Below are 16,165 nucleotides of genomic sequence, written 5' to 3'. Positions count from 1 at the left end.
TGGCTGACAATGAAGTGGGTGACATTCAAAAGAAAAATATCTCTATATCTGCTTGACTCAGTAGCCGCGCAGGTCGCACAGTTGCAGTCAAGATCATAGGACAATGCGCTGTAAGGTGTCCGAAATTTCGGTCGTCCTTATACATTAAGTCTACAGGGCTAATGGAAGTGCCATGAGGCTGTCTGAATTATCAGTGTCCGAATAACCGGTTGTTGACTGTATACGGATCTTGCTCACAAGATTGTGGTTGCTCAGCATCTAGGTCCTCTATGACGCGCAGCGCTTTATTGATGCTCCTGGATAAGCCAATGAATAATGAATAAATAGAAAAATCATCAATATGCTTATAAAGTCCTCAGTGGCTTTCAATATGCCGCTTAATTTCAAGGGGGGGACACCCCTGGCCCCTCCCTCCCCCCCCCCCAGCCTCTCCCTGGATATGCGCCTGATCTAGGGGTGTTCTGCTGTAGTTTTTGCCAAATCCAGGTTCTCAACACCACAGTGTTTGTTACAGCATGTCTTGTCAATAATGTAACTGGTTGTGATGTGTCAAGTGCGCGAGTGCCATGATCACAGTGGGTCAGCCATGCGAAGACCACGATGAGACGCAGCAGTGGTTGCACAAGCACGGCGATCGGATCGGAAAACATTTATTGGGCAAAGACATAATTCGAAGACAACAGCAACAAAGGTGACACGAGGCGTGAATTCAAAACATGAAGTGTTTAGCCAATCAGTGGCCTACACAGCAGTGCCAAAGGAGAAAAGAAGAAAAAGGAATCCTGGGAGACGGACAAGAACAAGCCAGTGGGGAGCAAGGAGTTTGCCAATGCTCAGGCCACAGGAGGGAAGTCATCGGTTGTCAGGCCCGTGCTTCCTGCCTCCTACAGGACCAGGGCGACCTTCGAACCTTCCAGATGCATGGTCACCACACTCTCCTGATTGCACGCAGGAAGGTGCCGATGGATGTGGGAGAAACGAAGCCCATGCAGAGGAAGCAGAGGAGAAACCACAGGACTTGGAAGTCCAGTTTCGAGACCTCTACCGTGCCAAGGCTACCAGCCCAAGTTCCCAACATCACAACTGAACTTCCTCCTGCATCAATGGATCCCTGGTGCTCACCTGGGGGTGACCAGAACTTGTCTTCAACAGTTTCTAGCTTAACCACCACTACACCACTCTGAGTATTGCCTCCATCGCCACCTCTAGTTCATCTCGCAGTTCCAGTGCAGACCCTCAAACTGTAGGCCCTACAGACTCATCTTTTCCTAGTAAACTGTGCTGTACGCTGTGCTTTATTGAAAATAATACTTATTTGAAATTTCGCAACGGTCGAGGCTCTGGGTGCACTTTGTGTTCACTTGTTGCAATGCACACCGTCGCGACGTGCAGTTATTGCACGAGTGACCTTGACTCCACGACGGTGTTAGTTTTAAGAGCTTTTAGGCTTTATGTCCACATGCGAACTTTTACCGTTCCTACCAGTACGCACATATACAAATTTGGTTAGCCTACACAGTTGTTGCCACAGCTGATCACCCACAAACTCATTCAAATGCACTGCCCCTTCAAGCGTGCTGACCTGTTTTTAGCCCATAAGCGTGATCTACATTTATTTGTCCACAGGTGCGAACATTTCAAGAGCGACCTTCTCCCGACAGCATACCGCCCTACACTACCGCCGGCTAGGCCCTGCAGCACTGTCTCGTCAGTAGCTGGCAACCAAAGTTGAGCTTTCATGCCAAGTCAATGAAATGCTTCGCAATGGCTTTACAGCACATGAAAAGCAGAGGAACCATCTCAACCATGAAATGTTTTCTTTTTGTGCTTCTTAGAAACAAATATTCAGTGTTATATAACTCTTTAAAAAATCTTGGCGACCTAAAGTTGTCACGAGCAATTGCCACTTTTTGACCAAAATCTGAACGGCTGCTTTCTTATTTCACAACATAGATGGCAATAGACATTCTATTGCCGTCTGTTTTATTGAATTAGATTTTACACATTATTTGCAGTCATATTTGTGTGTTCTAAATATGTTATTCAAGCATATCACGTGAAAGAAATGAGTCATTATAGTACAGTTTCTTTCTTTAAAGGAGCTCTTAAGGGGTTAAAGGACTTCGCTATTCAAACATTTGTACTCATCAGCGAAGCAAAAATGCACGGCGCAACTGTGAGATGAACTAAGATAAACAAAGCACAAAACAACATGCAAGAATAGATACAGGAGAACTAGAGTGGTGGTCAAAGCAACTGTTAGTAAGTGCTGCCCTGTTATTACACAGCTGAGTGCTTTAGTGCTAATGTTTAGAGGTAAGTTTGAAACCAGGCGACAATACCGTCAACCAGATAAAGTACATTAATTTATCTTCGACATATCATATACTATAAGCATAGGCAAACTTGTACCAGTCAAACAGCTGCCAGAAGTTTTTATTTATCACTAATTAAACTCAAACAAGAGTAAAAGCTCACAACTGAATAGAAACAGTAGGAGAATTTCAATAATCCAAGAATTACAGCACACTATACCAGCTTGCACACAACTTACAGAAATTATGTTAACTTATGTTATGTTATGTTAGCAAGAGTATGAATGAATGAATGTTTCCATTTCTCAAAAAAATAAACGAGCATTAAGAAGTAAAAACTGTACATTCCAGCTTGGCAGAGCTCTGGCCTCATAAAGTCTGATGGCAAGCGCGAACAATCTTGCACTCACAGGCAAGCGCAACACATGATTGTAAATATGAAACCAATATTGCACGCATAAATGAAACCATTTACTCTAGAAAATACAACATATAAATTTGCACCTAAATACCATGCAACAAAAAAATATTCTCACAGGTTCCGGAGGCTGACCCCAGCCTTCCTCAGGCTCATCAATTTCAGGTGATATGGGCAGGTACAGCAGCGCGCGTGGATCTTCGCCTTCTTCATCACTAAAGGATGACAACACCACAAGAGACACTCAGAGTAGTACTGCCAAAGCAGTCAAGTGCCATAACAAAAAGGTTAATGGGAACAGTAATACCAAATTCTAAAGGTGCGGCAATAGTAATTTTCGAGACCAAATCGAATACGAACCGATTCTTACAGTGCCAGAAGCCAGCAGTCTATGCGTGTAATCAAATTGAACAAATTTGTTTAGCCCTACAGTGTCCCGAATTACAACAAGAAAGGTGTAGTATAGTTGCCTGAAAAACATGGCGACCAATATGAATAGAAGTCCCGTGAATGGTTAGGGCCTATAACGGACCCAGAACAACAAAAACGAAGCTACCTTTATGGTTTATGACAATGCAACAGAACAGGAAGAATGTGCATACGAGTTGTCAGGCATTATAAAAGGGAAATCTGGTCTGTTTATTCTTATCCTGTAGACAAAGAAAAAAGTAGAAGTTCGGACATTTGGTCGTCCCGACTTGGTCAAGTCAGCATGTTTACTCGAAAGTCAGGACTGTCCCACTGAATTCGGGACAGTTGGCAACCCTAATCCAATATAGTCAAGCAGTAACATTTCCTGCAGCCATGGCCTACAAGTATCTGCAACATCGCCACAATGTGCACTAGGGTAAGAAATTTATTTCCAAGCAGACGCACTGAAGCAGACAGACAAGGCAAACACCAAGTGCTAACCTGTGTGTTACCTTCAAATAGTTCATTAGTGTATGCTCCTGTTTCCCATGCTTGTGCTCCAAAGCAATGGTTGCATCTTTAAGGATTTGTTCAAAGCCATTACATTAGGTGTCCTACATACAGTAAAACACTGCACATGCAGTCAAACCACATTATTTCAGATTTCATAATACAGAAGAGAATGTCTGAATTACCATAATGTCAGATTACCAAGGAGACAAAAAACATCTCATAAGAGTTTACTTCATAAATGAACGAAAATCTGGAGTTTTACATGCCAAAACCACGATTTGATTATGGGGCACACCATAGAGGGGGACTCCAGATAATTTTGACCACCAGGGGATCTTAATGAGCCCCTGCCAGGGGATATTTAACGTGCCCCCAATGCGCGGGACAAGCGGATTATTTTTACATTTCAGCCCCATCGAAAAGCAGCCACCGCGGCCTGGATTTGATCCTCCGACCTTGTGCTCAGCACTGCAACACCCTAGGCGCTAAGCCACCGCAGCTGGTTTAGTGCACAACAGCCCTCTTGTTTTGCTAAAGCATACATTGTATTGATTTTTTAATTTTGTGCACAACACCTATGCAGAGACAATTTTTTTTCTCACCTTGCACATGATGCACCATAAGCAAGGTGTAAGGAAAAGCGAGAAAAATCGCCTCGAAAACTGAAGAAAATTTAAGTCTTCCACTGAGTGTAGCCTGACAGCCTCATCACATGCCTCTTTATCTGGGGCATACAAAACATGTAGACTCCGGGGCATGAGTCCTTACGCGGCAATCAGCAGGCACACTCCTATGCCCGAGTGCATGTGCACCGGGAGCCGCGAGAGGATCATGCAGAGCAGTTCCACCCTGAGCCCATACCATTAACCTACACGCATGTCCTGCAACACTATCGCCTTTCACGAAGAACGCCACCACCGCCTCATAATGCTCTGATGTAAGAGGAAGCCGTAATATGGCAAAAACTCTAAATAAACACATATCCACATTCCAGTCTCTACCATGCCATACGCCCTGCGCTGTACTCTTATAAATGCCCACACTGCGATCAATGCACAACACTTTACCACGTGGTATGGGCTTGCACAAGCACACCACAGCTACTTCTTAGCTACTTGAGGGTGGCAGGTCGGGAACGGTCCGGGATGGTTCTGTGCTTATCCCAAATACAGTCAAACCCACTTATAACGATACTGGTTTTAACGATATATCGGTTATAACAATGAGAAGCTGCTGCAGCGTCAACTTTTCCATGTTTTTTAGGGTGAAATAACCCGCTTACTACAATGCTACCATGCTGCATTATCGGTTATAACGAAGTCTGGCTGCTGGATGTCTGTGCCGAAAGGTAATGAAATGCGAAATCCCTGAAAAGAAAAAGGAAAAAGAGAAATTTGAGCCCCTGTATGATCGCCCGCCTCCGCAACAGCCGCCATGCACTCATTTTCTGCTCTTCTCTGTGCCGCCAGCCTCGTGTGCCTCTCTCCCGTCACCCTTCCACCCCTCTGAACACGAATGGGCAGCGCCCACAGCTCTAAGCCGCGTCACCTTCCAAAAGACGAATGAACCGTGCCAACTGCGCTGCTCCCAGATTTCGCGGGGCCCCCTCTTTCTGCACAATAGTGATCGTCTTTATTGGATGCGTCAAAGTCGTTCCTGGCCACGTGGTTTCTCAGCCTTGTTTGAATCGCTGCTGAAATGGCAGACGGGTGATCTGCCTGCTGATCATTGGCAATACAGGACGTTGCCGGTGAAAAGAAAGTGCATTCCTATAGATTTGGAAATGAAGTGCAGTATCCTGAAGGACTACAAAGACGTTTTAAAAAAGTATATATATGTGCGACTCGGTGAAGAAATACGAACTTGACAGGGGAACAGTGCAAGAACACGAAGGACAAGAAGGGAAACACACACCAGCGCTGGTGTGCGTTCCCCTCCTTGTCCTTTCTCTTTTTGTGCAGTTCCCCTGTCATGTATGTACAGTCAAGCCCAAGCCGAGATGGTGTTGCAAGTACCGACTATCAACCGACAGTGTCGACAATCACCCACTCGGCAGACAGTTTTGACAAAGAAAGCAACTCAATATACAATGGGAGCAAACACGTTGGTCAAGGTACCTATAAGGAGGTGAAAGAGGCCCTCTACTAGTCATATCGTGGTGCCTGAACTTTGGTCGGCAGCTGACGAGGATGCTTCAGGACTCGAAGAGTGTCTACATGTGTACGACGCATTATAAACATCAGAACTTCTAACCGATGAGGTGATCATCACAAATGTGCTTGCTTGAATCAGATAGCGCCGACAGCAGCGATGATGCAGTAAGGCAGGCTGCCTCAACTATGTCCTCGCAGGAGACCCTGCAGATGATTTAGTCCCTCCAGGGCTTAATTTTTACGTTGGACCTTCCATTGCACTACATGGAGCACCTGGATGCCTTGGAGAAGGATGTCGGCAAGCTTCACATAAAGCAAGCAAGGCTGATGGACATGAGGTTTTCTAGTGCAAGCCAGTGAGAAGTACTATGTGGGGGGATGCTTGTGGCAATCACGCCCCAGCATTTCTTTTAGATTTCTCAAGCTCACAGGCTGCCGCCGCAACCTTCTTGCATTTTCTTAAAAGGCCCCTTTTTGGGCCACAAAAGTGATGCCTTGGCGGAGCTCGCATGTCACTTGCTGCCTGTGAGCCCTCTTTGCAGTTGTTATAGCAGTGCCATTCTTGAACGCCAACGACCGTGGCTAGTTACACAAGATCAGGGCACTCAGGAAGCAGAGTCAAACAGTAAAACAAGTGAACACAATCAGCAGAACCGCCGGATGGGGGAAGGTGGTGGGGAGGGGACTGGCCTTCCCGCCATTATAGTCTTCTCACAACAGCTCTGCCAGTCCCCTATTATGATTTTTTCGAGCAACCCGGTTAGCACAATTATTGTTTATAACAATGGAATTTTCGTGGCACTTGAATTTTGCTATTAGTGGGTTAGACTGTATAACCTGACGGAATGTTTCCTTTGGAATGGTTTAGGCTGTCATTTTTCTTGGTTGGTCTCGGCTGTAAGAATTCTATTTTCTTCGAATGGTCTGTGTCTTCTGACTGTTTGGCTAGAAGGGAAGAGGGCCGTGTCTGGAAAGCATTCTGTCATCATTCTTGCGTTGCTAAGGTGGGGGAGGGCTCAATTATTGCTTACGTTTTTCTTTTCGCTCCAAATGTCCCCCCTTGCAATAATGCCCTTGTGGTGCTGCAGGTACATACTTGTAAAAATAAATAATCAAGGAAACAATAAACAAATGCTTACTATGTCCACGCTTTTATTTACTGAACAAATTGGCAAATCCTGTTTCTATTTGACTAACAAGATCTGTACCTTACAAGATGGAAAAATAAACTTTCATTTCATTTCATTTCATTTCATTTCATATTTTGCACAAAAGCAGTGCGGATGCTGCAATTCTCATCATCTCATAACTGATTAGCGTTCACAGAAGTGAAGACTTTGCAAATTCCTTTGCAGAGCGAGTGCGGTACGTGTCTTCATCCGAGGCATGCTTTTCACTAACGCATGCATATCCCAATTATTTTGTCACTGCTAAGTTGGTTGCCAATAGGTCGTTGGTCCATAACAATGTAGCTGGCACTCTTCATCCTTAACAGCTTCTTCCATGTTTGTGACACTGTGCAAGCAGCCATTGCACTGAGTCAAAATTACACTAGTGTTTCCTGCAATTGCTGCGGACAAAATTGCGGCCGCTATTGACGTAATGGTGGTCAGCGACCATGCAGTTCTGAAGTGGCACAGCCAACGCAGGCACCGAGTTAAAACGAAGCTACCATTTGGCGTAACCACTGTGGACGAAACTGCGGTCACTATTGATGCGATCATCGAGTTATGAAGCTATGACTATGTAGTTATGAAGCCACACAGGCAATACAGCATTATGCATGGTGGTAAACACAAGAATAAAGGCTATAAAGCAACAAATAGGCACGAAGCATTCCTGCATTACTGTCATTCACGTACGAGTTCCGCTGATGACTACGATGACGCAAACTCCGCCACTTCATTTCGTTTGGATGCTAGCACTGTCTTTTGCTACATTGAGTGACACATTTGCAGCGCTCCATGCTCACCGAGCCTGGAGATATGTTTAAATTGACCTGTGCGCCACCAAATGTCTAAATTAGAGTTCTATTCCACTAAGTTATGCACACGCCTGCCAGGACCAGAGAACGAGTCTGAATTATAAGATTTTAAGAATTAACGAGGTTTTACTGTAGCTGCAGTACTTGCCGGCACCTAAGCATAAAAAATTGGAGGACGCTTAAGCTTCGCCTTCAAGAGTGGAACGCGATAGCGTTATCGCATCCCGTTCGCACCGCCTACTTAAACGCTCTATGCCAGCCAAACGTCGCGATCGGCAGAGATAGCCGGGCCCTGACGCGCCATGAAGGCAGACGCGGTCATGGGGCGAGTGGTGCACCACGTGTCGGGGCAGCGCCGTACATTGCGAGGAGGGGGCCTTCTGTGTTGGCCGCAAGATGGCTCTGCGTGTGCGCAGAGCGGAGAAGATATTTAGCAGAAACGTACTTCACTACTCGTGAAACTGCGACTTCTGTAAGTTACATGGTCATAATTACCGATATACACCGCAGTATAACTTTCTCCAGCACGTTTCTAAGGCAACACCGCATTCACTAGAGGCGATTTTGTCCCATTTTGAAGGAACGAACTCGTGGCTGAATGGTAGCGTTTCCGTCTCACACTCCAGAGACCCTGGTTCGATTCCCACCAGCCCATCTTGGAAGATGTTTTTATTTATGAAGTGCCTTCTGGGATTTATCGCTCACGGCCAACGCCGCTGACGCCGACAACACCGGCCTTTCTGCGACACGAGCTCCTTAACGCTGTCACGTTAAAAGAGGCTGGTAGTTCATGTAGAATCAGCTGAGACCAAAGCTGCACGTGTATTCTATGCGGTGATGAAAATTTTGAAGGAAAATGTATTCTTTCTTTTCTTTGAGCACCTCCATACACTTACAGCTTTCGTTTTGGGGACTAAAAATAAAACAGCCCTGGCAAACAATGACAGTGCTGAAGAAGTGTGCATGTTCAACTGCTGAATTATGACAACCTTGCTTCTCTTCCACCGCTAAAAAAAATTAGTGAGAGCACTTTCACAGCTCTAAAGAGTACTCCTGTTCACTGAATAAAAGCAAGCATTCACCATTCCTTGCACTATTGCTGTGCATGTGGAAAAGTCAAACACTGCTTCCCTGCTTACCTGCTGCAAAATGCAACAATGGGTTCAACTGTCTCGACGTCCACTTCTCCATCCTCCTCTTCTTTCTCTGTGTGCTGCGGAGGGCTTGCATCTTCATCCTCCAGATCAAATTCGCTTTCACGTTCTTCGTACTCCACATTCTCGTCGAGTTCCTTGAAGTCTGGAGCAAATGCACTCCAGTTCTCCTGTTTGTTTGAAAGAACAAAAATGTTAAGTCCTGCTATTTTACATGCCAAAACCACGATCTGGTTATCAGGCCTACCACAGTTGGGGAATTTGTATTAATTTTGATCATCTGGACTTCTTTAATGTGCACCTAATCTAAGTACACAAGAGCTTTCACGTTTCATCCCCATCAAAATGTGGCTGCCATGGCTGGAATCAAACCTGCAACTTTGACCCAAACAGCACGACGCCAAAGCCAGAAAGCCACCACGGCGGGTTTATTTGAAAGAAAATCAATGCAAGTGAGATAAAATAGGGAAGACATCCTCAATGAGAAAAAAAAATAAGCACAAGTAGCTGATTTCATTACCAAGCTTAAACTAGATGTATTTTTAATATTACCAATTAAAAATCAGCAGTACTAACCACTTGTGGCTGGGCCCAAATAGACACCACTCCACTGGATATGGATGCTATGATGGGACGCACGGGATGCCACTGCAGAAAGTAAAAAGTGGGAGGCACATGAAAATTGACGCTCACTTTGCAGTGCGCGCATAAATTCTGCAGGATGTTATTACAGTATAGTTATAAGGACAGAGCAAGCCTGAGTGTGACATAGCTTAATTGCATTAAAGAATGTGTCTGGAAGGTAAGCATAACGATGCCCTTTTTGATCCTTCCTTGAGGAGTTGAACTTTAGCTTACAACAAAGGCTAAAAGGATTTCGAGGAAACTGGGTAGCTCATTTACAATATCCGTGGTTGCCTGCATAAAGCTACCTGTTATAAAATGTTTACATATGATCATTACAAACATGTCAAGTTTGTTTACCGAAAACCTGGAACTTATTAAAAATAATAATAATAATAATTTTTAAAAAAGCCACCAACCTCAACTTGCCACAACATTTCAGGGAAAACAAGTTTGCTTGGCATCACTGAAGTTATGTTGTCTCGTAAACACCACTGGAGGATATCTAAGCAAGCTAAAGCTCTAGTCTGTGCACAGTGACACTTCCAACGGCAATGCATCAGCACTGGCTGCCATTTCACCAAAAGCCGATGAACCTTAGCATAAGCAGGTGTGACAAGGTGTTATTTATGACTGCCAAGAACAAGACAAATTATGGAACAGCTATTCAATACCAGACAGTATGTTTAATGAATTAATTGGAATATAACTGATTTTAGCATTAGACCAAAAGTTGTAACAATAAATGTAAAAAAATTTTGTTGGAGAAACAACTTACTTATCAACGACAAAAAATAATGCTTACAATTTATACTTAAATTATATTATTTTCCATCATACATAGGGGCGAGTGCATGTTGTTTATTACCATTAATTTTTTTTCCTTCTTTACTACTGCACGAGAATGTCTTGTTATTAGCCAGTTTTGTGTGTTATCACTGTTATCGCCTATACTGTACTGTTTTGTGATGCATCAAACATGTTTTATGCAAGAGATGTGTATCTCTTGCAAACTACAGGTGCCATAGCATTTGTCAAGTGCATAAAACACCTTTTGCTTCTGTCCTTTTTCTTATTTATGTATACAAAAAAGAAATAAAGATGCTACGCTACTACATACTACAAAGTAACAATGTAGCAGTTGAGAGCATGGATGTAAGTTTTACAACTTCAAGCCCCTGTAGTTAATGTCACTATACCTTTTCGAAAGACTGCTGAAGGAGTAACTTCTTTCGACAATCTTTAGTATTGCAACCAAAGAACAAAGTTCTCTTTAAATCCAATTTAAGGACATTTCGATAACTCTTCTTTGGCTCCAATCAGTCATATTTGCAAGAAAGATCTTATCAGTAAATCATCAGGCAGTGACAATAACCAGAACACAATCAGATCCACTGAAAAGTTTTCTGTTTCCATTTCTGGTATTCTTGATAAATGCAACATCTGTGCCTCTACCAAAATAAGAATGGCTCTGTTTTGAGCAGGAAAACAGCTATATATACGCACCATAGGCAAAGGCTGATGAGTAACAGCATCTCAGTAAGACGAATGATGAAGTACAAAGATGAAAGCTCAGACTGGTGGCCACCTTCAGCTGCCTGCTCTCATACCTCACACCTCATTTTTTGTACTGCTTTATCAGCGCTCCGGCCAAAAGTCCTCTGGATGGACAGGGCTGATGGCTGGTTCCCTGCCAGCCAAGCTACCCGTAACATTCTTTGGCATTTGTGTTAATTCAGTGATTTAATCTCTTAACTGCTGATGAAAAATTAACTCGTTTTGAGCTTTCCACAATTTTTTCACATGTGTACAATGTAGTTTGTCGTAATTTTGACAAATAAATAATACACAATGACTTTAGCTATATTTCTTTTTTCTACAAGACCAGTAAAAATGCAATAGGCATTATTGGCATTCTATATTTTAGAAAATATTGATGCAAAATATGCAGGTCTAAAGAAAAATCCACTTTTAAAAATTGTATTGAAATATGTTACGGCAGTTACGGGGTTAAACACAACCTCCTCACATGTATATCCCAAACATTTTACATTTTATTGGTGCCATTACAATTGATCCCGAAAGATATTGAACTTAAAGGTGATCATGAAATAGTTTGGTACATTGACAATTCAAAATATAAAATATGCCTATCTGAAGCTTATCTGAAAACTCTACTCATCACGGACAGTCTCCAGAGATCGTGAAAAGCAGTAATTTACCAATTTGTTTCTCCAAGGCCCCATTGAATAAACAAAAGTTTACATTCTTTTCTTCTTCTTTTTTTTTCATATGAACGTCACAAGTCAGTCACATTACAGAATGTTTTTTGATAAACTGACTGCAACACTAACCTTAAAAGCCCGCGCTGCTCAACCGCAAGACCGCGGTGCGTTTTGCACACATTTAAGTGCCTGCTGACTGTTTTTATTCAAGACAAGGTACAAATGAATGCAGCATAGAAGCGAACCAGCCTATATGCGCCATGCCAATATCAGCTAACTTATACTGCGAAAGTGCCTGGCTGTGTGTCCATTACAATATGCTGATTAATCATACGTTGACAACAAGTCATCCTGGCAGATACTGTTAGAATCAAAAGTGGCTTTCAGTCTCCAGAACACCCTAGTCTATTCACAATTACGTGTCCCTGTGAATATAAATAAAACACATTCAGCACAGACTGTAGGCTCACGAATCACACAGTCTTGCGCACCGCTATGTAAGAGTTTCTTCGCAAAGAGTGGATGTGGCGTGCGGTGGTACTATTAAATACAAACTGCAATCTAAAAATCTGTCCAAATGGGCATTGTGATCAGATTCATTTTGGTTACTCGCGAAACCCAAGAATGCCATTCACAGACTCTGCAAGACAAACCCAGCAGTGTCATCATCATCATCACCAGCCTGGTTACACCCACTGCAAGGCAAAGGCCTCTCCCATACTTCTCCAACTACCCCAGTCATGTACTAATTGTGGCCATGTCGTCTCTGCAAACTTCTTAATCTCATCTGCCCACCTAACTTTCGGCCGCCCCCTGCTAAGCTTCCCTTCCCTTGGAATCCAGTCCGTAACCCTTAATGACCATCGGTTATCTTCCCTCCTTATTATATGTCCTGCCCATGCCCTTTTCTTTTTCTTGATTTTAACTAAGATGTCATTAACTCGCGTTTGTTCCCTCACCCAATCTGCTCTTTTCTTATCCCTTAACGTTACACCCATCATTCTTCTTTCCATAGCTCGTTGCGTCGTCCTCAATTTAAGTAGAACCCTTTTCGTAAGCCTCCAGGTTTCTGCCCCGTAGGTGAGTACTGGTAAGACACAGCTATTATACACTTTTCTCTTGAGGGATAATGGCAACCTGCTGTTCATGTGAGAATGCCTGCCAAACGTACCCCAGCCCATTCTTATTCTTCTGTCACTACCTGCCCTAAGTAGATGTATTCCCTTACCACTTCCAGTGCCTCGGTACCTATTATAATTGCTGTTCTCTTCCGAGACTGTTAAACATTACTTTAGTTTTCTGCAGATTAATTTTTTAACCGACTCTTCTGCTTTGCCTTTCCAGGTCAGTGAGCATGCATTGCAATTGGTTCCCTGAGTTACTAAGCAAGGCAATATCATCAGCGAATCGCAAGTTACTAAGGCATTATTCATTAACTTTTATCCCCAATTCTTCCCAATCCAGGTCTCTGAATACCTCCTATAAAGACGCTGTGAATAGCATTGGAGAGATCGTATCTCCCTGCCTGACGCCTTTCTTTATTGGGATTTTGTTGCTTTCCCAGCAGTGTGAACATCTCCACTTTGGCATCCCGTGCCCAGGCCCAATCAGTCAAGAGTGCTGTCCACGTTTTCTTGTGTAACACACGTATCGGACCGGGAGGACTTTTGTGTTCTTGAAGCACCGTGGCGATCCTCTTTCCGTTAACAAATTGCCGCAGGTGATGTGCTTCACTGCACAGTAGTTTTCCTGCTATTAGTATTCTTCACCACATTACAATTCTATGTTGCGATGAAGCTTACTAAAGCAAATCTGTCACTGTGGAGTGCAAATAAGACCCTTGCTGCACAAGCCATCCATATTTTGAGAACTGCACCTTGCTAATTTCTACTGCTCCCCTTTAGATTCAATGTCTTCTTTGATAGCATGTCAGAACAGTGCTGCTTCATCGACAGGAATATTTCCGATGAAGTGGGGTGATTGCGGATCTGTTAGAAGCACATTCACAGGGATGCAGCACTGCACAGCGTTTGATGTGTCGAACGTGGTGGTAAACAGGAGTTCCGATATATTCGGAGTACAGTGCTATACATTTACATGGAATTTCCAAGGGATTGTTACGATAGTTCGATATAGGCAATAATTCGATATAGTATTTAAGTTTTCTCACATCCGGGGTCGACTGTATTACTATCTCCCTTTTCCTGTTTTAATAGCCTATGGATTGACACATAGAGAGCGGGAACCATAATAAATCTACACCATGAAAATCTGCAGACTTTCAACATGCTCAGTTGATGAATCCTGTGCATATCGATACACTGCTGCCTTGACATCCAAGTGAAAGATTATAAAATCTGGGCGCTGGAATTTACAATACTCACCACAACGTCTAGCAGCAGTTCACCTTTAGTACCGTGCAGGATCTTGACCAAGTTGCCTATGCTTTTCTCCCAGATGTACAGTGCGTGCTGCCTGGCAGAACCAGCACAAATGTATTCCCCATCTCCTGAAAAGCAGCACTTCTTCCACATTGTTCTGAAACATGAACATAGCATTTTCATGTTTTTACCACGACAAGGCTTGTTACTGTGGCACAACGGACAACCATGACACTTATGAACTATTGGCACCTATTAGCATAGGGACAAATATTTTGGCAAACTTGCTCCAAAAGTGCACTAAAGTAGCTTGCACTTCATCGTTGTAGATTTTCTGGTGGTACTGCCTTGTTGTGGTTAATATTCATTTGATTATTATCTCCTAACTACGACACGGGAGTACCACCAGAACATCAACAATGACCAACTGTAAGCTATTAATAACAACAAGACAGTACCACCAGAACATCTACAACCATAAACTGCAAGCTATTTAGTTCACTTTGGCTGCAGGTATACCAAAATGTTTGTCCTTATGTTGCACTATACTGGTTATCCCTGCTTAATCTCGCCAAGAATTATAGAAATAAAGGTTTTAAATGAAGGGCTTTAAACAAGTGGCACCCACTGCATATTGAGAAACATTGTTCAAGCTAGTCATTTGAATTTCCTTCATTTTGCACAAATACTTAAGTTTAATAAGCTTCTTAATTAACTTACTTAATCGATAAGGTGTCAATGCAAAAGTTGTATGTAGAGAAATGACAGGATAACGGCCTTTAAAGCATCCTAGGTCATAATGTGGCCCCTTTTTTGTGTGTGGAAAAAGAAAGCCTGCTAAACTTAACTCTTTCCCCACCATGAGGAAAATAGGTGCTTTTGTAGCTTACACCAGAATTCTTTTCCTAAAGGAACTACTGCACTCAATATTTTATGTAATATATAAACAACAAGCAGAATGAATGCACTTTTCACGCATGAAAGCTTTATTAGCGAGATGTATGTCATAAAAAAGATATGTTGCCAGAATCCAGATTGCGGGATAAATTGAACAAAGTTTGTAGACACGCTTGTATCTACTAAGAAAAAATTTTTTTTTTCAAATACGAGGTATACAAAATGTACTGCTGTCTAATAGGCACTATCATCGAAAGAAATCAAAATTTTTCATGGAACAGGTCTTCCACTACAAAATTTTACTGCAAGCACTACAGTTTGGTGCACCGAGATATGGCTGCCGATGTTCAGGGCTGGCTTGTGTCATCATCGCTCTCACAGTGAAAGTCCAACGAAAAGGCAGCATCCTCAGACTAGCTGCTTCTTGATTCATTGATAAAAGCAATTGCAGACACAACGAAATTGCGCGATCTGCTATCTTTCGAAGTGCACACACAGCTCCCAAAGGTGGCCATTCTTGCTTTCTAGTTTTACAATCATGAAATTTCAGAGTGTGTTTAAAAACTAACGCCTGGCGGGGAAAAATCAAACTGCTTAGAAAACAAAAATATAGTTCTCCTATTTCACGTCCTATGGTGTAGAGAGTCCGTGAGTGATGCGGAAGGTCTGGAAAGCTGCATTTTAAACCATCGATAGCGGGCGGCCATTTATGCTTTCTACTTTGACAATCTCAAAAACTTGGGAGCACATTCAAAAATCATAGCCAGAGGGAAAAGAGCGAAGTGCTTAGAAAAGAAAAATATAGTTCTATTCCTTCATGTCCGATAGCACAGTGTGTCCATGGGCAGCACGGAAGCTCTCAAAAGTGGCATTTCAAGCCATCATTGGCGGGCTAACGATGCCCAATGAACGCAGTACGGAAGGAGTTAAAAATACCACGTGATGTGTCCGTGCACCAGTCATAACAGTGGTTTCAAACAATGAATCTCGTCATCTAGTACATCATGTATCTTATGCACATTCAAAGTGCATTTGATAATTTAAGGTGCGTGCCAGAAGCTTCTCCCGTGCTTGGGGGAAAAAGCACGGC

The 16,165-nt window shown here is 43.0% G+C and overlaps 1 protein-coding gene across 3 annotated transcripts in view; it reads right to left on the bottom strand.

The window, feature by feature from the left end:
* The window catches only part of Rbbp5 (retinoblastoma binding protein 5), a 46,385-nt gene that overhangs the window by 17,196 nt on the left and 13,024 nt on the right, over positions 1 to 16,165 (bottom strand). Inside the window, exons 9-13 of one of the 3 annotated variants that reach the window (XM_065448465.2) lie at positions 14,182 to 14,335; positions 9,525 to 9,596; positions 8,934 to 9,118; positions 2,852 to 2,948; positions 634 to 938 (exon numbers count right to left, since the gene is read on the bottom strand). In XM_065448465.2, the coding sequence (XP_065304537.1) occupies positions 885 to 938; positions 2,852 to 2,948; positions 8,934 to 9,118; positions 9,525 to 9,596; positions 14,182 to 14,335 (562 nt within the window). In that variant the 3' untranslated portion in view covers positions 634 to 884. The other 2 variants (XM_065448466.2, XM_065448464.2) reach the window with 2 other exon arrangements.

The sequence above is a fragment of the Dermacentor albipictus genome, chromosome 4, assembly GCF_038994185.2.
Source record: "Dermacentor albipictus isolate Rhodes 1998 colony chromosome 4, USDA_Dalb.pri_finalv2, whole genome shotgun sequence".
Classification (NCBI taxonomy): Eukaryota; Metazoa; Arthropoda; class Arachnida; order Ixodida; family Ixodidae; genus Dermacentor; species Dermacentor albipictus.
The sequence above is the reverse complement of the archived record's forward strand: the minus strand, read 5'-3'. Positions and strand labels throughout refer to the sequence as shown.